Genomic DNA, 23,059 nt, shown 5'->3' on the forward strand with positions numbered 1-23,059 from the left:
GAAGGGGGAATGAAGCATGAGAGACTATGGACTCTGAGAAACAAACTGAGGGCTTCAGAGGGGAGGGGGTGGGGGAATGGGATAGGCTGGTGATGGGTAGTAAGGAGGGCACGCATTGCAAGGTGCACTGGGTGTTATACGCAACTAATGAATCATCGAGCTTTACATCGGAAACCGGGGATGTACTGTATGGTGACTAACATAATATAATAAAAATCATAAAAAGAAAGAACAGCAAAAAAAATAAAAAATTATATGGGAAAGTTTGCATCATTTTTTTTAAAGGTTTCGGACGTTATCTTCAATGAATATGCAAATAATAAATTTCAGTTTAAGTAGCGCCTTGTGGTAAGCCCGTGCTTTCTTATGTCAAATCAGTTCATTTTTTCTCTTATTTCACTGAAGCGCTCTATTAATCAATGTTTTCTTGGCCACTTTGAATGACTACACTATTGTATTAGAAAATAATAAAATTGCTGTTTATGTGAAAGTATTCTATTAGTCTAATTTTTAAATAACGGAGAAAAATTTCTCCCCTAGAGATATGCTTTAAAGAAATTTTAAAGAATTGATCCCTTCCTAAGCTTTCCTTAAAAAGAGAAAACCAGTTCAATCAGAACTTTTCAATATTTTCCACCAATTCCCCTTACTGGCAGAAGACACCAAAAGCATACCTGGAGAGTATGGGGGTATGGCCAAAGTGGCCAATAAAATCCTAACATTCTTTTGGAGCCTCCCTTTCAAATATTAAAAAATCATATGAGTTTTTCATTTTGTAGTATAGTAATACTATATTTTAGAATATATTTAAACATTTTAAATTATCATTATGGGGAAGAAAGTATTCTACTTGTCTCATTGGCTCAATGAAGAAGCTGCTTGTCATGGATTCTGTCCATGCCAGAACACTGGAATGAACCGAGGGTCAGCCCACACCAATAGCGGATTCATCATGTAGCTAATTTTTCTTCTCAAGCAGCCCTTTCATTAAAAGGGGGAAAGAAATGAGAGAGAGATGAGGAATGATGTGATTTAAGAGAGGTTTTTTTTGTTAAAATAGAAATTTGAGCATGAACATTTAACTTTATTTTGTTTTTTAATAAGGAAAATACCTATCTGAAGTTTGTTGGAAGGGTCAAATGAGATGAAGCATGTTTTGTACCCAGGATGATGCCTAGCATATTGTAGGCCCTTCATTATAGGTATTAATAGTCATGTATGTTTGCTACTTTTTTGGTAAAAAAACAACAAAGTTTGTGTTTCCCATGTTACTTTGTTATTATGTTCTTAAACTAACTTATTTAAAATCAAGATTGTACCCCTATGAGATGTTTTGAAAATTGTTTATAAATCAAAAGTTAACTAATTAGTCAAGATTTTAGAACTTGAATAATTTTGATTTTGTAACTTCCTCGGCTTTCCTTCTTCTCAACTGGGTTCTAAACTAGTCTGTCTTCACATGGGGGGCCACTTTTCCCTTAGGTCATTTTCATTGTGTTTTTTTTTTAAGTTTATTTATTTATTTGACAGGGGGGCAGGGAGCAGCAGAGGGAGAAGGAGAAGCAGGCTGTCCGCTGAGCAGGGAGCCCAACGCAGGATTCGATCCGAGGACCCTGGGATCATGACCCGAGCCAAAGGCAGACACTTAACTGACTGAGCCACCCAGGCGCCCTTCGTTGTTGTTGTTGTTGTTTTTAACCATAATACAATCCTACAAATGACTGTCCAAATGAATCACACAAATCGTACACGGATTTGGTATATTAGTGGGCTTATTTTTATTCTTATTCACTTTTTTAATGTGCTTTTTTTCTGTAAGTCATACATGAAGTTACCACATGACCCGGTAAGTCCAACCCTATTCCCAAGGGAAATGAATATATCCACACAAAACCTTGTACACAGATGTTCATAGCAGCATTATTCATAAAAGCCAAAAAGTAGAAATGGACAAATCAAATGTGGAATTTCCATACAGTGGAGTTTTACTGAGCCATAAGAAGGAATGAAGTACTGGTATGCGCTACAAAATGTATGATCCTGAAAACATTTTGCGAAGTGAAGGAAGCCCATTACAAAGATCAGTGTATGCTTCCGTTTCTGTGAAATATCCAGAGTAGACAAGTCTCTAGAGACAGGAAGTGGATTAGTAATGGCCTGAGGCTTGGAAGAGAAATGGCGAGTGACTGCTGATGGCTGTGGGGTTTCTGTGCGGGAGGATACTTTATAGTCTGTGTCTGATAATCCGATATCTGGAGTCCCTGTGAATATGTTTCTATTGAATGTTGTTTGCTGAAGGGGTCTTTTCTCCTTCTGCACCTATTTCTAGCCATATGTGGGACTTTGTGGAATTTTATTTTTAGAAATAATTTGAAGCCTTCGTGGATATTTCTTCAGAAAAGAATTTTGATTGCTTTTTTTTCCTGCATCTCAGAGTACCAGCAATCAAGTATCATCTTAATCCATTAGGAGGCTCGAGATTTTCTGAGCTACAGAAAATTTGAAAGGCTTTCTGGGCTATAGATGATTGGAAGATTTTTCTGGGCTACAGGTGGTTTGAAGCTGAGCGGAAGATAGTGCAAGGGCTGGTTTACTTCCACATCTTAATTCCTAGTGTGCAGCCAGTATCCTGCTGAGCCACATGGGAGCTGCGGCAAAAGAAACATCAGTAATACTGATCCTATCTTTATTTTTAAATTTGGTGTTTTGTTCATTATGGATTTTTCATTATTTTATTAATGAATTTTAATAATACTGCACTGAAGAGTTACTCATGTGGATTAGTAAGTTTTGGGGCCCCCTGAATTTAGTGCCCAAGGTGAGTACTTCACTTACCTCACTGCACTCCCAGCCTTGGGATATTTACGTCCTAGGAGTCTGAAGAGACAAAGCTGTGGGTCCCCCCCAACTTCCTAGAAAATCTCGTAAAGATTTTGGGGGGTACTCCCTCAATTTCCTCCTTTATCATGCAGTTTAGGGTTGATGGTCTAAAGACTTCCACACAATTCAGGACTGGAGTGGATTAAACACAAACATTTATCTTCACTTTCCCCCTGAAACTGCCCTAAAATGATAGTTGCAGAATAACGAGATCAAAACCCACCAGGATGAAGAGAAGGGAAAAGAGAGAATAGTAAATGAGAGCCGTCCATACATTTTTGAGAGACAAGACAGCTGACAGAGGAGTGGTATCTGACCCAATAGCAGGGTGCAGGAAGCAGAGATAGACAATGAGAAGTGAGCCAATTCACCCCACAGAGCCCCACAGAAAATATGTTGTTCTTATTATCAGTCTCCAAGGAGAGGCAGCAACAGTCTGCATTCACATGTTATGGTCTATAACACCCATGTACAGGATCCCCGCAAGGATATTGAACTCTCCCATGTACTGTCAGTCTGATCAGGTGGGACCGAGATCTAATACAACTGGACAATATTTCAGTACACTACTTTAGGGGGTATTATGATTATCTCAGAAACTGAAGATTAAGCTAAAAGTAACGTTACCAAGCTCATAAATCATATGACTGATTGGGGATGATTGATTTAACTCCAAAAAAATCCAGGGTCCCACACAGACTGTAAAATTTGGGGGGCTTGCACACGCTGGAGCAACCAGTGGTCTACCACAGACAACTAGGAATAAATCGTCGTTGCTTCCCACCTCCCAGACTAAACTAGAAGCTCAACACCTGGTGGGCCTATTTGGCTTTTGGAAAAATCATACCCTTCACCTAGGGATAGATAATATTAGCTTAAATCTAAAATTACCTAGGGGGGGTGCACCTGGGTGGCTCAGTTGATTAAGCATCAGCCTTCAGCTCAGATTATGATCTTGGGGTCCTGAGATCGAGTCCCGCATGAGGCTCCCTGCTCAGTGAGGAGTCTGTTTCTTCCTCTCCCTCCCTTCCCCATTTGTGCTCTCTCTCTCTCGAATGAATGGATGAATGAATGAATGAATGAATGAATAAAATCTTAAAAAAAATAATTACGTGGGAAAAGGCATTTGATTGAGTCTCTGAACAGCAACGAGGCTTCTTAAAACTGCAGAAAGCTGTAGCTAAAATTATCCCATTAGGACTATATGATCCTAAAGATTAAATTAGAAGTGCTCTGCCTGCACTCCTGTCAACTGGAGTTTCTGGCAAAAGTCCACGGCCACTGATCAATGGTGACCTCTGGGCTTTTGAACTAGAAAAGCACCAATTGCTATTCTCCAGCATACTCCTTCTAGAAAACAGTTATAAGCCTGTTACTGACCTTTTATAAGATAGCTCCAATAACTGAAGGATATAAGATTATGTTAACACTGGTAATACCCAGAATGTCATGGGTAATGTCAGAAAAGCACTCCAGCTGGGGCTCCTGGGTGGCTCAGTCGTTAATCATCTGCCTTCGGCTCAGGGCGTGATCCCAGGGTCCTGGGATCGAGCCCCACATCAGGCTCCTCCGTTGGGAGCCTGCTTCTTCCTGTCCCACTCCCCCTGCCTGTGTTCCCTCTCTCGCTGGCTGTCTCTCTCTCTCTCTGTCAAATAAATAAATAAAATCTTAAAAAAAAAAAAAAGAAAGAAAACATTCCAGCATGGAGGACAATGCCCATCCTAATATGGATATGGAGTGTGCTACTTTGACTTTCCATGGGAGAAAATTATGTTCATAAGCAAGTAGCCTCTTTTCCTGTAGGGTTGACTATGGAGCTTTCTGAGAAGGATTTGCTTACTATTATTTGGCCCCTGCTGAGGCTGAAACTCATAATAAAAATTGCCTTATTGGGGCAGCTGGGTGGCATAGTTGGTTGAGCATCTGACTCTTGGTTTTGGCTCAGGTCATGATCTCAGGGTCATGAAATCGAGCCTCGTGTCTGGCTCCGCACTCAGCGGGGAGTTTACTTGAGAGTCTCTCTCTCCCCGTGCCTCTCCCCCACACACATGCACACATACTCTCTAATAAATAAATAAATCTTAAAAAAAAAAAAAGGCTGACCATGGATCAGGAGGATAGACTGTACTGTGAGGGTTAGTTCCTATGGGACTGAAAGTGGCCTGAGCTGTTTTACTAAAATAAGAAATGTACCCACATGACCCTGACATCTGGTCAAGGCAAAAAGTCTACAGATTATTAGTGTTGCTTTGTAAACATGGATGGGAAGAGTTTCAGGGCAAGCTGTTGACATTGTTTATTGGTAACAGTGATATTGATGATTTACACCTGGTCTGAGACACGCGGAGGGTTCTGTCATAACAAGTATGTGCCTACACGACCAACAGAGGATGAGAAACCCTGGTCGAGCCTCCATCTTGAGCACCTTGGTTCTGAGATGGTCCATGTCCACATTGGTGCTTCCTAATCTGAGAGAAAGTGTGTCTAGACAACCCCTTACAGAGGGATTGCAAGTGGAGCTTGGACTTGGCTGCCCTGAACCTTTTGCTGCGAGGTAGCCTTTGGCTGTGATGCGTAGCCTTACTTGAATGCTGTTGCTATATTATATCCTTTTCCTGCAACAAACTATAGATTTTAAGCATTGTAATTTTGAGTCCGATGAGTCTTTAGCAATCAAACCTCCCTTAACTGTTTCTGTTAGTGCAGTTAAAAATGGTGTATTTTTTCTATTATTCTAATTTCTCAAAAAAAGAAAAAAAAAGGATCCTATGTATCCAAAATGTTGGCCAAAAAAATCTGGGGTAGTGTATTTTTACATTCTTCTGCACTATTGGGTGGTATTCCTATGTAGAAACAAGTTAACACACTGTAGTGATCAGATTTATGAGCTTTATTTCTTTAAAAGATTTTATTTATTTATTTTTAGAGAGAGAGAGAACGTAGTTTCACAAAAATCCATATGAGGAGAGACATTGAAAGGAATGGTCAGTAAGGCCTGAATAATGTCCACTAGAAATAGCACTGGAGAGGTCAGGTCAGGGATATTAATACATTGCAGTGATAAGGTAGAAATCAGAGATTGAGGAGTAAGTGAAAGGTGAAAAAGTGGGGACAGTATTCTTTCTAGAAGCTTGGCTCTAAAGGAAACTGAAGTTGCCAGAAGAAGAGTTTTTATTTTGAAGTTATTTTAAGTATGACTATTTGCTGAGGGGAAAAAATAACATGCACATACTCACAGAGGCCAGAGTTACAAGGATGATGATAATTGATACAGCAAGTTCCCGAAGGAAAGATTAGAGTGAAAGGATAGTTGTATGGGTTAGACCTGCTCAGAAGGTTTACCTCGTTTTCTGTAGCTGTAAGAGAAGTGTCTCTTTGTAGAGGGCTGAGAAGTAAAGACAAGTGATGAGATGAAGCCTGATTTTTCTCTTTAGAAGCTTAGCTACAAAGGCAAGGAGAGAAAGGACTTCAACCAGAGAATGCAAACGCAGACAAATCTGCAGGGGATTGGAGCAGAAAAACTGAGGGAGCTGACACAGGACTGCCTTTATTCTCTCTATGAAAAATGAAACAGGAAGATCAGATAAGAGAACACAGTGAAGGTTTGGAATAGGCACTGGGGATAATGTGGAGGGATTTGTAATAGAGCTGCTGAGCAGTATTTAGACCTAGGGATATATACCCTAAGTGTGCACCAGTCCACATGACTCTATGGACTTCTTGAGCAGGATTTGGCCCCAGTGTAGAATTGATAGCTGTTCCTGTGGTGGGTGAAAAAGGACACCAGAATACAATGGAGCTAAAGGTGTTGGCATGGGCATAGGGTGAACCTATGGCTCATTTCAGAGCATGTCTTCCCCACCCTCCGACCCCCCAGATTTCTCTTGAGTCCAAACATTTAGCATCTTGAGAACAGAGACTCTTTCTTTTCTGGGTCTTAGGATTAGTCCCTTATATTATTCAGAAGACATTCAGATATTTTTGAATGAATAAATTAACTAATAAAATTTGGGGGTGCCTGGGTGGCTCAGTCGGTTAGATGTCCCATTCTTGGTTTCAGCTCAGCTCATGATCTCAGGGTCATGGAATCGAGCCCCAAGTCAGGCTCTGTGCTCAGTGTGGAGTCTGCTTGAGGATTCCCACCCTCCCTCTGCCCCTCCCCTGTGTGCTCACTCTCTCTCTAAAATAAATAAAATGAATCTTAAAAAAAAACTAATAAAATCTGACTCTGCTAAACATTTCTGAATACAAGTATTAGGTTTAAATTATTTACAAGGGATGAATATATTATTTCAGAGCATTAGAATTCTGTCCCTAGAGCTACATTCTTGTAATTTACTTATGCTTAAAATAATTGGACTGATGCCAAACTCTAATGAAATCCATTCTATAACATAAAAGTTTATTAGAATAAAAATACATGTACAATCCAACATTAAAATTATTTCACATTGCATGTAGGTTTTACCTCCATTAGTCTTTTTTAATGTTTTTAAGGTCTGTGCTTTAAATAATTCGCACATCTGTAAACCAAGCTTAGATTATCAAGGATGCAATATATCCATTAGACACTGGACATCAAAATTTAGGATCGGAACTGATAGTTATAACCTATTGCACTAAATATTTCCGTAAAATTTGGACAGAGAAAAAAGATTAAATCACTTGAAATGAGGTAAGTTGTATGAAAAGGTTTTTAGTAGCAAATATCACCAATGTTGAAATAAGAATATTAAAAACATTCATGGAAAATTCACTTAAAATGTTTGCATAGTCTAGGTTATTTTTTAAAGGTGAAAAATTAAAAATTACCAAAATTCCTCATTAGAAAAAGAGACAATTATCTGGTTTTCCTTAAGATCTGTGTACATTTTAACTCTTTCTCTCATTTAGAAAAAAGAAGTGATACAAACATTCACAAGTCTTAGAAAAAAGGAAAAAATAATGAAGATTAGGACCAACTTTTCAAGCTGCCTTTTGGAAAGAAAATTAAAAACAGAGGTAGACGGTTAAATATTAGTGGCCAAGTTACTCAAAAGACTAATTTTTGTTGGTACACATTCACCAAATGTTTACACTTGAAGCCAAATAGTAAATGAATTTAGGAGGAGAGAGTAAGACCTAGCACAAGTTACTTCCTTACATCAAAGAAAAGTAATAAAAATAAACCAGGCTTAAGACCCCTGTTAAGGATATGATTGTTTAAAGCACTACAGTTCATGCACTTTTTCAAGTGGGAGAATTAACCTTATCCCTAAGCTTCCTAGATTTATTGGAGGCCAAGCCACCAGCGCCGTCAGGCCCGGTCAGTCAAAGTAGGACTGCAGGGTGCCGCGGCGCCGGACATCGCAGGTCCAGCAGTGGAAGCCTCCTCCCAGGGAATTGGCATTACGGATGTTAACCTTGATGGTACTGATACCTGCATCAAAAGAGAGACATATGGTCAGTTAGATGGACTCCCAAGAAGATTCCTAGAGGAAGTAAGCCCAAAGATGGGTAGGAATCCTGAGTCTGCAATCCTCAAGTCTACCTGAACCCCAAACAGTCTTTCAACTGCGTTGTCTCCAATTATATTGCATCTAACCTATTCCACTGTTACATAAAGTCTTCACCAGAAAGTCATCAGAGATTGTGAAGTCTACTTTGTTCTGCTGACAATTCACAAGTCAAGGGGCTGGATGAGCAGATGTGTCTCATGGGATTATATTTACCACCTTAAGAAAACGATGGAACCAAGCTTGTATTTTAATATGCTGGGCTGTATGCTCATTCAGGTATCAAATCTATTGAGGTAGTTAGTTTAATCTGGCATCATTTGTACTGATATTCTTGTGTTGATGTGCATGGGCCAACCAACTGTGTTTAGAAAGAAATGTGCTGTGTTCAGTGTAACAGGATTTTAAAAAGAAAATCTATCCTCCTCCTTCAAGGAATGCATTATTTTGAGGGGAAAGATAGCTACAGAGTCACTAATGGTTCCACTGGGGTAGTCAGGGAGGGAAGGCAGCAGGAGCCATCAGAAAAGACTTTCCCAAGAAAGTGAGACTGAGCAGGGCTTTGGGAAGTACGAATAGAGTGTGGAAGGGGTAAGGAGTGGGCTTGGGATGAAGAGTGGACTTTTAAACACAGGTGTGTTTCCTGGTAGACAGATGTATCTATCTTATTCAGATGGCTAGAGCCATTTTAATCCTGAATTAGGAAGTTTCCAGCTGCTTGATAAAGTTTGCTTTAACAAGTTCCCTGTGTCTAAAATTATAAAATAATATTATGTATCATATATCTGGTTCTTAATCTTAAAGGACAAAGAAACTGAACCCAAGCAGTTGGACTGTTTCATGAAAGTCAGGAAAAAAGTGGCATAGCATTAGAGGTCAAATCATTAGATTGGACTCGATCTAAAACTGACCGGCTAATCCTTTTCAACTGATACCACATTAAAGAGGGATGTGTCAGAGGGGCAAATCATTTCTTCTGGGTAGTACACCTGAACTGTAAGACACGAATCACAACATGACTCACTTACAACAAATACATACTGCCTGGCTTTGACTTAGGATCTGTCACGTGTGTGAAGAGTGATGGACATGCATACTTCTGTACTCTGCATCCTAGCCATGTAAAAATCCTCGCTTTCACTTTTCTCAATAGTGTCAGAATAACTATTTTAAATTTTCAATATCAGGATAAGCAAATTCCCACCCAAGTGAAAACCAGTTCTTAGTTCAAAGCTGAATGATTTACTGACCCTGTCTGCTGCATTCTATTACTTGGTTCACTGTGCTTACCACACATGTAAGTCACTTCTGTATCTGTACCCTTAGAAGTCCTTTAAAATATGTAATGACAATTAAATGACTTTTAAAGGACCCTCAATAAGTCAATTTCTTATTTGCGGAAGGACTGAATGATCTCTTATGTTCATCTACAAAGGGTGTAGTTCTTCAATACATGGGCACCAAGAGGTTAGAGAAATCACAGAAGATTGACACACTTATTGCTAAGGGAGTGTCTGAGGAGCCTGGAATGCATCTCCAACTTTTTGGGATTATGATCTTTAAAAATAATAGTATTGTGCATCTATGAAATAATAATATGGTACCTCTAAAAGGAACAGAAATTGAATTAGGCAAGTCATACATCAGACCTAGAAGGTAATTTCCTTAGTTCTTCTGGTTCAATACTTTCATGCATGACACCATGTTTCATTTATTGTACATACCCAGTTTTTCAAACATCTTTTGAATTGGGACTTCATTGGCATCCACCATGACACGCTTTTCATCTAGCATTAAGACATTCATGGAAAGCCATTTGGATGACATCCAGAGTGGGTGATCTAAAAATAGCAACAACTGTTAAATCATGTCCACTATCATTTTTGTTTAAAGCAAGGGTTCCAAAGTGAAGAATATTAAGTGACACTTCCATTCTTTCAGTAGTTTACTTTCCGTGTGGAATTTCATTTTAATCTTAAGACAATTTATCTATAAATGTTAGGACTCAATCTATACCCATTACACATTTGGATTTCACCTTGTTTTCTTTAAAAAGTCATTTTTTGCTTTGTGATGTTGCTTTATACTGGGTTTTCCATCTTCTCACTTTCATTGTGTATGGAAGGAGAGGTTGCAAACCTAAGTCCCAGCCTTGTTCTTGTACCTATAGGCCCAAGTGCTAGTTTACTCCTTCCTAGGGAAATATTTTCTCTGAAGTGCTAAAATTTGGGCTGCAGTCTATAGATGAAAGATCTTCAGTCACTGAAGTACTCATTTTAGGCTATGAGTATATAATAGTAAACATACCATCTGGGATGACTGGTATTGGAGGAGTAACTATGGTCCATCCCGCTTTCTTGAAAAGATCAATCTGCAAGACAAAAACAAACAGACAAACAAAACAAAAAACAAACCCCAAGGAGGTTTAAATCCATATATGCTATTATTATCTTAGTCTCTCATAGGTCTTATGATTAATAATTCTTTTTGAGACACCGACTTCTCAACTGCCAAAATAAATTAAATTTTCAATCCAAACATTTGAAATGATTTTGTTTGAATCCTAATTAGGAAGGTACATAAAACCCCCATATTACCAGGTTAAAGTTTAAAAAAGTAACAGAAATGTTGAAGCTTTTAAAAATATCCCCATGCTTTATTTAGGTTCCAGAGATCTTAAAATATGGAAGATACTTTTCTTGACAAATTGGCATTAAAGAAAATGAAAGTATTTCCTAACTTTAGCTCTAAGGAAACAAAAAAATGTGACTGTGTTCAACCCATAGTCCACCCGCTTCGTAGTCCGTCACTTTGCATCTCTACCATGGCATAAAGACACACGTTAAGGATGTACTCCCAAAGAACCATAACCGTCCTTAGTCACCATTATAACCCAGCCATCCCTGTGTTCACAGACTCACTTAGTATAACAATAAATTATATTAAAGTGAAACGGATAAGTAATCTTGGTCTTTGGGTATAAATATACACGATGGAAATGAACAGTGACATGGTAAAATAGTGTACTGCAGCCTACCAAATAACACAGAATCCCTCACCACCCAACTGGAAGGGTGAGGGGGTGAGCAGAAGTAGGAGGCTGCAAGTGATAGGGACAGAGCAGCCGCAGTGCAGTGGCTCTGCTCCTCCTGCAGGCTGGGGCTGGCCAAAGGGTCCTGACCCACCGGAGAAGGAGGCAGACACCCATTACCCAGGGCATTGCCCAGCCATGCAGGGATCATTCGGTTTGCAGTTCCGCTGCTGGGGGATCTTGGCTGCAAGCTATGCGATAATAGACTCTGTTCGATAAAAACACACACAGACACACAAACTGGAGGCTTTGAAAGCAGCAAGCAAGGACAATCAAAGTCTGACGACACTACGCTAATTATCATGGCTACAACGTACATTTGTGAGTTCTGGACACCTTGTAGTAAATCCCCCATAAGCAATCCAATGTTTGATTATCATAATGTTGAGCACTGCTGAATTTGTCGTTTAGGACCACTAGGAACTATGGAAGTGCTTAAAATAAAAGTTTTTATATAAAGTAATTACTTCAGTTGCTAGACTCTGTTGCTTCTCCAGAGTCTTAAGAGCTCCCTTACCTGATGGCACGGTCGGTCAGGGTTGGAAAGCACGAGACCAGGTCCAATGATATTGAAGGTGGCATCAATATGCATTGGATTAGGATCTTTAAAGGAGATGATATGCACTCTGTAGTCTGGAGCAAGATGCCTACGCATCCATTCAATGCCCAGGTAGTTTGTAACCTTAAAATGAAAGGAGGACATAATTCTAAACAGATTGGGTTCTATGTTTAGATAACTAAAAATATTCAGGATGAAAATATTTTCATAAAATAAATAAACACTATGTACAAGTAAATAATACAATAATAAATTAAAAATATAATAATAAAGTGTGGAATTTAAGAGGCAGCTTTTATTGACCTGGCTTCTCTGTGCAAAAATATCTCTTCCAGCTCTAATGAAGTCAGCAGCATCAAAGCATGGCTCGAACTCAGTCGTCACAAATTTTCCCTGAGCAGCCAATTTGTGTCTGTCTTCTACAGAATGGATAGGGTAATTCTAATTGGAACAAGAATGAACACAGACAATGCATTGGTTCATAAGGAAATTATTTATGAGGCATTCATTACTAAGAAAATCAATTCAACAGCATCACTTCCCAAAACAGTACTACCCCGTTTTAGACTAAAACATGCATGGAGAAGACGTAGGCCTATGCTAACTAAATGAAAATAAACTAACAAAAAAACCAAAAGCCAGAAACTAGTCATGACAGCAATTTCTTGATACTTAGAAGGAAATTGTATAGTGATAGTAATGATTCTGAAAATATTCATGATCCATACATTGATTTATGGACCTATCTACAATACTGAAAGTCAACAGAATGAAGTCATTCTCTTCTTGTAGAAAAGAAATTTGGTCCTGAGCCTAACTCATACCATAAATGAGATGCCCTGCCTCCCATGCCAAAACTGACTTGCTGTGGTGGAATGAATTCATTACTTATTTCTGTCTTTAAACCCCTAGAAGAAATTTTGATCTTTTGATTCTTTCTATAAATGATGAAATAATAAGTGACCTAACAAGGGATATATATTTCCTTTTACTGTGAGTTTGGCCTGTCAACCACATTGTTTCTCTAGAAACAATGAGTACAGTTGAGTGACTTTTCTGTTTCTACCAATGAATAGCTATGTGCCTTTAGGCAAGTTTTCCTCCCCATAAGGGAACATTGATGTTCCTCCCTCAGAGGGTTTTGTGAAGAATAAACAGGACTGAGGGTGTATAAAAGCACCTAGCTCAAGACCTAGCACACGGTAAGCACCAGATAAGTGTTAGCCATTACTACTATTACTATTATTATCACAATATCATTTACTCTTATTTTCATCATAAAACAGTCATTTTTTTTAAATGAAGGTGATGTTCTCAGTTTCTTAAATGCATACTAAATACAAGGTATCAGAGAATCTCTATGTCATTCTCTGGATTATTGAGAAAAGTTACTAATAAGCTCACCTATAATTAGGGTCTTACCTGGTCATAAAGCTTATCACCCATTGTTGGCTTGGGAGCTGTTGTCCACTTGGCGCCACGGTGGAAGTAGTCTTTGATAATTGACCTGTATGCACGGTACTCAAAGAAGCGGGCGCGCCATGCCATGGGAGCCTCGATAATCTCATTTCCCACAACTATCAGGATGTCTCGAGGCATCGCACTGTATAAACCTAACAGACCAAAAAGTTCCACGACAACCTCAATAATGCTAATTTCCAAGACAGAAGAGTCTATATAATAGGATCCCAGGTTTGGGTTTAAAAAAATTACAGAAAACCTATAGGAATGTGTATGCATGTATTTATGTCCAAATAGAAAAAGATGGAGTGATACATACTAGACTGTTAGCATGAGTATTCTGTGTGGGGATGGCAAAGCTAAGAGAGAGAGAAAGAGAGAGAGAAAGAAAAAGAAAGCAAGAGAAAGAAAGAAAGGAAAGAAGGATGAAAGAGGAAAGAAAAAAGGAAAGGAAAGGAAAGAAAGGAAAAGGCAGAAAAGAAATGAAGCAATAAGGTCCTTGTTCAAAGAGATCTAGAACCACCAAGTTTTCACATTTTGTAAGCTCCTTTCTTGATACATAGAAACAGAGTTCTTCAGGGAATATCAGTACCACAAGATAAAAATTGGGCCAAGGATCATTTCTAGAACTGTAAATTAGAACACTGAATTCAGGCACAAGAACAATCTTGTAGCAATGTCAGTTAAAACTAAAATGGGAACGTTTCTGTTCCCCTCTTAACTTCTGTACTTGAGGAAAATGACATGGAATCCACTGTTTTATGAAAGGAAATGATCATAAGGTTTAGAAAAACTGCTTCTTTCAAGAAGATTCTGATTTACAATGGAGTTTAGAATATGGACATCTTAATCATATCAAAAGAACCAGTCTGTTCCTAAGTAATCTTTAAAGTTTTGAAGGATTAAATAAATAAATAAATAATAACATTTCAGAGGATGATTAAAGGAATCTCTGAGAGATTATCTGAGCTTTCTCCTTACACATTAAGAAAGAAATTAAAAATTAAGACACTAGCAGTTTAGATACACAACATCACTTACCCGTAGACTCAAAATCAGGAGTTTTATACTTCAACGACCAGTCAATGGGGTCAGGTCTCCTCACTGTCACTCCTTCCATTTTTAAAATATTGCACATCTCTTCAATTTCAGCAACAGCCTTTTTCAAATGATCTTTGGGAAAATAATGGCCTCCGTGCTTCTGGTAAAATGGCCAGTACTTTTCATATGTGTTGGCCTATAAGCAGGAGAAAGTAAGTGAAATACTTAATCAGAGAATACAACTCATGATAAGGTTATAGGCAGTGAACAATGATTTGTAGAACTTATTTTTTCTTTTTTTTTTTTTCTAATTTTTATTTATTTGAAAGAGAGAGAGCACGAGCGGGGAGGAGAGGGAGAAGCACTCCCCGCTGAGCAGGGAGCCTACTCGGGGCTTGATCCCAGGACCCTAAGATCATGACCTGAGCCAAAGGCAGACGCTTAACCACTTAACTGACTGAGCCACCCAGGCGCCCCTGATTTGTATAGTTTAATGGAAATGAGACTAAGACTATGTCTTGTCTAGTGTTGATCCCCAGCACCGACCACACTCGGGAAGTGTGTGGGAAGACACTCAATATTTGTTGAATGAATTGTAAATATTCTTGATGCTTTGAGACCTTTTGCTCCCTTTGTGTGGGATCTTCTGCCCTGCCGTTTACAGCATGTCTGCCATCGGATGGGCTTGGAGTCTTCTTGGACCAGTTTTTATTGGTCCTTCATAGACAAAGCTTCATACAAAACAGGACATAGGTACTCTGTTAGACAGTCTCAATGAAATCAAATAAGAAAACAAACAAAAGAGCATAAGAGGATAAGAGCACATCTGTACTTAGATAAAACCATGTGCTACCCATGCATCCCAGAATTCTGTCTAGAAAACAGCACCGCAAGATACTCTGTAGGAAAATAGGACACTGCCCCCTTAAAATTAGGGACATATTCTCAAACATTCTTTGTTTCTCTTAAAAACCCATCATTGATTTTCTCATTCAACAGAATTAGCACTTGGCAAAATTCTGCAGCAGCGCAAGTCTGTCTTTGATACTACCTAGCCTTCCCTGCAGACATGCCTCCCCTTCCCAGTCTTTCCAAGTTCTCATACCACTTCAAGTCCTTTTGTCATAGAGGGAAGTGATCTGATAAATGAATTCACACACTTTTGGCAGCTGAAAAAAAGCTTAACATTTAGAAAGTGTCCAAGGGTGATATGCATTTTAAAAGACAACTGAATGAAAACCAGTTAGATGCTTTAAAAAGGCTCAATTTGCTAAAAATGACTGTTGAAACAGGGCAGCCATAACAACTGTAAAATATTGGTTTTCAAAAACATAAAAATGTAGGATTCTTCATTCAGATTGTTTTGCATGTGCCTAAATTCTCAGTTTAAAGAAATACATTGGGAAATGTAGATGTATATGGATGTAATTTATCAAGATAGATGAGGAAGAATTCCAATCAGAAGATCAAACACTAGGAAAAAAAACCTTGGACTTTCATCCAAAGACTGGCAAAGTGATATACATCTGTATATTTTAAGTTTAAAAAATATTTAAAGCAGGTATTTTAAAAAAGTTCCTTATATTATTAACTGTTTAACTACCAGTCCCGATCACGTCAGATACGGTTTCCATCACAAATCAGACAATTTCAGAGAGCGGTTAAGGGCTATGAAGAAGGGAACCCGGTAATGAGATAGAGTGTGTCTAGATGTCTAGCCCAGTAATGTCAAAGACGATGTCTTTTTCAGATTTTCTGTCTCTGCTTCCATTTCCACCTCAGTCTGAGAAATATCAAATATGTGGAGGCAGACCTGCCTCTTGTTAGTTCTGTACCTACGTTCACACCAGTACGGCTGGAGCTGAGCCTGCTGGAGAAGGAGGAATAAGACTCTGAAAAACATGGCTTTAACAAACATGGAGGATGCTGGTGAGGCTCTAAAACAGGGGATGGCAAACTAAAGTCCATGGCCAGATTTTTTTTTTTTTAAGTAAATACAAGTTTTTCGGGAACACAGGCACACTCATTCATTTACATATTGCCTGTAGTTGCTTTTGCACTATAGTGGCGGAGTTGAGAGGTCAGTGGTGACAGAGACCTACGGTCTGCAAAGCCTGAAATGTTTATTATCTGGCCTTATGACAGAAAAAGTTTGCTGATCCCTGTCTACATTATTGGTTAGTTGCTTTACTTTGGGAGATCTTTAGAAAAACAACAGGCTCAATTTCTGGCCTGTGACAAATATCAGTATCAAATTATCAGTATTAATTTGCATATTTTTTAAGATCAATCTACTCTTTTTAAAAACAAAAGCATTCCACTGTTTTCTACTCCTAGGAAGTCTGGCAGCAGCCGCCAGAAGGAGAGGATAATAAGGAGTCTTTCTATTCCTCTCAGACACATCGCGGTACTACTCCTCCATTCATTGCTTCCTCCTTCTCATGCCAGGCACATCGCTTACAGTCCGCTAAAGGACAAGAAGCCTTTGAAACTTTAAAACTCATTCCAGCAGATGCACAGCCATGCTGTCTTGCCAGACATATTCCAAGGTATTCTGTGTAACTATGCAGAATGAAGCTCGCCTTGGTAAATATGAACTGTGCTTTCCTGGGGGGGAAAAAAGCTATTTGAACAAGTGTGAGTTTCCTTGTGTAACTCGTACTCTGTCTGGCTAAGGTTGAACAAAGTCCAAATGATCAAGGCACATTACATTTTCCAAGACATAGTTGGAAATTATTTACACTTCCTTTGTAACCTTGCTAAATGAGTTAGCAATTATTTACCAAGTGTCTGCAAGATAAAAAACACTACGTTAAATGCTTAGCATATGATGTTTTTAATAATCTGTTGCAGAGATGTGGCTGCACTCCTAGAAACTTTATAGGCTTTCAGAGCTTAAAACCCTGTGGGGAGGGGCGGGGTGGGGCGGGGTAGGGGGCGGTTTGCCAAACGAATTTTAAATACTGTCTTTGGAAGGCTCTGAAATATCAATAGAAACTTCTTATTTACCCAGCTTCAAGCTTATAGTACATTAACCTTGACTGACTTTGTATCTTATGAAAGGTCCTTTCTTAAGAGCTTTATTTTAAAGATAAAAGCAAAACAAAAAGCACATATTTGGTGGAAAGTATGCATTATGTTTTACAGAATAAAAAACTACATAGCTTTTAAAAACTGTGCTTCCTGACAACTATAGTCCTTAACTCCCACAAAATTTCTCTAGCCTTTATATCTTCCAACCAATCTTATGCTCTAATTGCCCATAAGCAGTTTAATACATTATTTTATCTTTCATCATTCCCAAGCTGATTAATACATCTGTATCATTTTTCTCTATTAGTTAAGGCCTTGCCTTCTGGGGGCCATGCATGTCTTTAATTTTCTCTCCCTCGTTACCTAGTTTAGCATGTGGCATAAAGCAGAAATAACCAGACGAATGAATGAAATCAATACTGCTAATACTAGTAGTATCTACAATCATGGCACTCCCAATGTACTTCTGTAATGTAACACTAGATCCATACAACAGTAAGGAAGTATGGTTCTGTCCCTTGAAATACTTAGCATGTAACCTTTTACCTTCGTATTTAATCATGTCAGGTAGATAGCAAACCTCTTAATATCTTCACTTTATTGAGGCCCAGAAATTTGTGGAATCTTGCACAAGGCCAAAGAGCTGATTAGCCAAGACTGGTATCAAGCTTCTTAATCAAATACGTAATTCAGTCCTGGTCTCCTGACTTCAGCCCGGTACTCTTTCCACAAATGACAGAGAATTCAAAATCAGGTCTGAGAATCATGTCTGTTTCCATTAGGTTACATAATACAAAAATCAACAATTTTATAGACAAGTAGAAGGATAAGCTATTGCTTGAATTTGAAACTTAATTCCACCCAGTTAAAATGGTTAAGGGATGGAACTTCTTTTCAAGAAAAGACTTAAAAGAGGTCATGCCTTTTTAAAACATAAATTAATCTGTTCATCAAATATCAAATATCAGAACCAGGGGTAGTTTCAGAACAATGAGAAGTTATGACTTTTTCTATTACCCTGCCTCTGTGGTCTAATTAAAGACTCATTTTCTTTGAGAAGACTTCCTAACTCTCCATCATTTGGTCATTGCTTTTTCCTTTACTCTTCTGGCATTCAATTCAACTGCCAGTTGGTTGGCATAAGATACTTAGCTTTAGTCTCTGTTTCTATACAAAGATCTTATCTCTCTAAACAGAAAGCCAGGTCTTTTGTGCTGTTACCTCTGGAACCCTGGTACAAGGTAGGCAGCATTTCTGACGATGATGGCAATGGTGTAACAGAACTTCCTTAATCCACAGTATAAATAACAATGTAAATATTCAGGAAGAATTTTTTTTTTTTTAAAGATTTTTATTTATTTATTTGACAGAGATAGAGACAGCCAGCGAGAGAGGGAACACAAGTAGGGGGAGTGGGAGAGGAAGAAGCAGGCTCATAGAGGAGGAGCCTGACGTGGGGCTCGATCCCGGAACGCCGGGATCACGCCCTGAGCCGAAGGCAGACGCTTTAACCGCTGTGCCACCCAGGCGCCCCCAGGAAGAATTTAAGTATATTGAAGATATATTTCTAACCCATTATTAATGGAAGCTCAGGCTGTGCCTGCAATGTGGGTGGCACTCCCTTCTGCAGGATACATCTTGAACACCAACCCACAGAGGCCTGGCCTTAGGAATATTTCAGATAAAGAACACTAGGAGTTTTTAAAAGAGAGATGTGACTTGTCGCCAGGGAAACCCTGGAAGGCTATGTGGAAAGGACCATCAGAGCTCTGTGGTAGTAAGAGGGGTAGGTTTAAACTAAAGACGAGAGGTACAGGAACATAGGTGGAAGAGTCCTGAGTGGGAGCACAGGCATGAGGGTTGTTTGGGGAAGAGTGAGTAGTCTAGTTTGGCTGCTTATAGGGTTATCTTATAAAGTCTGCTGAAAACCAAGGTGAAATGTTAGAATTGAGAGGGACCCAAATAGGAATGGATATCTGCTAACCTGCCATACTGACACACCTCTAAGATGAGCCAGTGATTGAAATAGGGAGTCCTGGAAAGGCAGGCAAGAGCCAGATTGTGAATGATCTTGAATGCCGTGAGAACTTTATCTGAAGCAGTGGTGGGGGGAGGGGTCATGTAGAAGATTGGGAAATAGAGGAATGATAGGAGCAGGACAAGCAACGTAATCCAATTTTGGTTTAAAAAAAAGCATTCTCGGGGCGCCGGGTGGCTCAGTCATTAAGCCGTCTGCCTTCGGCTCGGGTCATGATCCTGGGGTTCTGGGATTGAGCCTTCCAGTCCAGTCGGGCTCCCTGCTCAGCGGGGAGCCTGCTTCTCCCTCTCCCACTCCCCCTGCTTGTGGTCCCTCTCTCGTTGTCTCTCTCTGTCAAATACATAAAATCTTTTTTAAAAATTATATTAAAATTTTTAAAAAGCACTCTCACAGAAGCTGGAAGGTGGTTTGGAGAGAAGAACAAATGAGGGAGACCAGTGAGGGGTTAGCTGCGATAGTCGAGGCAGTAGATGCGATCCTGACCTAAGGCAGCAGCAGAGGGATGGAGGCAAGGCTGCTTTTGACAAAGGACTTGTTAAATCCTGGAGAATGGATGTGGAGGATGTGACTGAAGGAGAAATCAAAGATGACTCCTTGATGTTTCGGCTCTAGTAAATGGGAACGCCAAAACTGGAAGGGAAGGGGTGAAGAAGGGTCCAGTACAGCAGAGCGGGGGCAGCTGAACTCAAGGTGTGCGGGGCTTGAGGTGCCACGGCAATACCAGGAAGGAGTTTAACGTGTTGATCTGGAGAGAGATCTGGACCAGAGTGGAGGTGGGAGCCGAAGCTGTGAGAGGAGCTAAGAGACGAGGGCCAGAGTGAAATTCTGCTCAACCCCAACATTACAGACAGTAAAGGAGGATGTGAGGAATAATGAAAGAACTTACATCCCCAGATCAGGTCTGTCAGAATCTGAAGGAAGGAGTTATTTGTGTAAATAGTATAAAACACCAGGGGCGCCTGGGTGGCTCAGTCGGTTAAGCGTCTGCCTTTGGCTCGGGTCATGATCCCAGGGCCCTGGTATCAAGCCCCACCTCGGGCTCCCTGCTCAGTGGGGAGTCTGCTTCTCCTTCTCTCTCTCTGCAGCTTCCCCTGCTTGTGCACATGCTCTCTCTCGCTGTCAAATAAACAAAATATTTTTTAAAAAATAAAACACCACAGAGATTTCAAGTAAGATAATTAAAATCACCACTGGATTTCAGAAGTCTGGAGTAAGCTGCAGTGAAAGCAGTCAGAGAGGAGAGTGGGAGCAGAAGCCAACCTGCAGAAAGTAAGGAGTGAACCCCCTTCAGACATGTAAATACCCTTGCTTTACCTTCACCTCCACAGTGAATGGTGGAACACAGGCATTTTCTGCTCTGCCCACTATCACTTCCTCCAAGGGGTCCCATTCGTTGTAAGAGGAGACGGGGCAGTCCTTGGGCAGAGGATCAGTGGCCTTATCATCAGCTGCACAGGAATTCCGGGAGGAAGCAGTAGCTGCCTGGGTGCTCTGGAAAGTTCGCTGCACCCATCCTGTTAAGGTTCTTCCAAGCTTCCAAGAACAAAGAAAAGATTATTGCATAGTCCTATACAGTACTTGGGGAGGAGGAGGTAGAATGAAACTCAGCATAACATAGACATTTAAAATCCTTTAGGAGAATGTAAATCAAGACGTTAGTTACTATATAGGTGGGTAGCAGGGCTATAGTTTTGCCTTCTTGCTTTTTATAAATTATCTTTTTATCTATATGTTAATTGTCATCACTTTTTAAAGCCCCTCAGAAGATTTTATCCCCAGTGACCACCCCCATTTATATCTCAGAATGGTTTTCTGCAATCAAGTTTTAATCCAGCTTTAAGCAACCCTTCCGTAGATGATGGATCACCCTATTCCTAGAAAACCGTAGAAAGCTGCTCCATGTCTCCCTGCCAAGTCCAGCTGGAAGAAGAAGCCTCCTTTCCTGTTCGGTATTAAAAGTCACCAATATTAGACTTTTTTTTTTTCCAAATTAAATAAAAAGCATATGTAAAGAACCTTATCTTTCAGAATAATCAGCTTCAAACTAAATTTTTTGCATTGCTAACACACACTTCCCACTCTTTGGCACTTCAACTCTGAGAGTGACCAAGTGCCATCTGCTCCATTTCACAGATGGTCCATAGTATTCTAGCCAAGATAGGATTAACCCAAGCACAAATTTAAACCACCAGAAAAGAGAACTTGGGACTTCAAAAAAGCCTTTAGAAAATCCAGGGCCTATAAAATCTATATTAGGGAGAGTCCCTCACCACGGGGCAAACCTCAAACACCACCCACACCCCACACCACACCACCGCGCCCAGTCTCTCTCCTACTCGGTTAAATGCCTTAGGAAGGAGCCAGGAGAGCTGCCAGGGTGGGGACCAAAGCAAGAGGTAGAGTGACAGCTGTTCTGGAAGCAGTTGCCCGGAAGGGAGCCAAACTGCCCTGCTATTCCTGTCCCAGGAGCTAGGGAGGGTCTGCAGGCGCACGCTTACAAACCCTGCAGAAAGTCTGGGTACAGCCTGAACTCGCTCCAACTCCTCTCTCGACTCAGGACTCCATGTTACTCTTGGAGTGGGCCTGCTTGCTCCCTCTCCATCCCAGATTCCCACTTTGCCTCCTCTCCCGTCCATCCACACCACACGCATTTCCCCGAAGGCTCCCCAACTCTATGCCCACCCCCTGCACTGAACCCCAATAATTTCATCCTTGTATTAAGAAGTGTCACTCGTCGCCCCCACACCCTCACCCTGGGCCCGAAGCCTCTAGGAGCGCACCGGGATTCGGCTGGGAGGGCGGCGCCCCCTGCAGTGACGGCCACCGCCGCCCGAGACGCGCAGAGAGCGACTGTACCCACGGGGTGTGGCCCCAATGCACGTCCCGCTTCCCCCAGGACACCTCCGAGCTCCCGGCAGCCAGGAAAGGCTCTTGAAGCTGAGCTTCCAAGGGGGACCAGAGGGACATTGTCATGCAATGCTGGCTGGGGAAAGCGAGGGAAGGCGAGGGGGAGCGCACGCGGCCGCCGACCGAGCGGGCGGCGCACGCACCCGAGAGCCGATGTAGTGCACCGCCTCGGCGCCGCGGCTCCCACCGCGCAGACACCGCACCCGCAGCATCGCCCCGCGCCCGGCTTGTCCACGAGCCGAATGTTCCCGGTGCTCGGCCGCGTCCGTGCGGGCCTCCCGAGAGCGCGCCAGCAGGGGGTGTCGGGGCGCGCGGCCCCCGGCCTTTTGTAGGCTCGCCCCGCCCCGCCGCCTCCCGCGCGCCCCATTGGCTGCTGGGAACAGGTGGAGGGGCCGGGGGGAGCGCAGGGCAGCGCGCCCCGCCGCCCAGAATTAGGAACCGTTAAGGGACTTCGGGCGGCGCCCGGTCCAGCCTCCCGTGTTTACCTTTTTTTAGCTTGTCAGTCCGCCGACTGGCTTCGGCTACTCAGCCCAGCCCCCGTCCGCCGCAGGAGG

General features: G+C 41.0%; 1 protein-coding gene and 1 long non-coding RNA gene across 2 annotated transcripts in view; one reads left to right on the forward strand and one right to left on the reverse strand.

Moving 5' to 3' along the window:
• LOC123801952 (uncharacterized) overlaps positions 1–8,048 on the forward strand; it is a 42,304-nt gene extending 34,256 nt beyond the window's left edge. Inside the window, exon 3 of the long non-coding RNA XR_015723169.1 lies at positions 1,531–8,048. This is a non-coding gene — a long non-coding RNA (uncharacterized LOC123801952). The remainder of the gene's footprint in view (positions 1–1,530) is intronic.
• On the reverse strand, positions 7,262–22,814 carry GATM (glycine amidinotransferase). The gene is made up of 9 exons (XM_045812256.2): positions 22,649–22,814; positions 20,913–21,131; positions 14,528–14,723; positions 13,448–13,638; positions 12,329–12,466; positions 11,984–12,148; positions 10,683–10,746; positions 10,100–10,216; positions 7,262–8,299 (listed from the first exon to the last, which is right to left on the reverse strand). Exons 1-9 carry the CDS (start codon positions 22,715–22,717, stop codon positions 8,187–8,189), a joined length of 1,272 nt encoding a protein of 423 aa, XP_045668212.1. The 5' UTR covers positions 22,718–22,814; the 3' UTR covers positions 7,262–8,186.
• Between the last annotated feature and the right edge of the window lie 245 nt (positions 22,815–23,059).

The sequence above is a fragment of the Ursus americanus genome, chromosome 36 (assembly GCF_024610735.1).
Source record: "Ursus americanus isolate L20-20 chromosome 36, mUrsAme1.1.p, whole genome shotgun sequence".
Taxonomy (NCBI): domain Eukaryota; kingdom Metazoa; phylum Chordata; class Mammalia; order Carnivora; family Ursidae; genus Ursus; species Ursus americanus.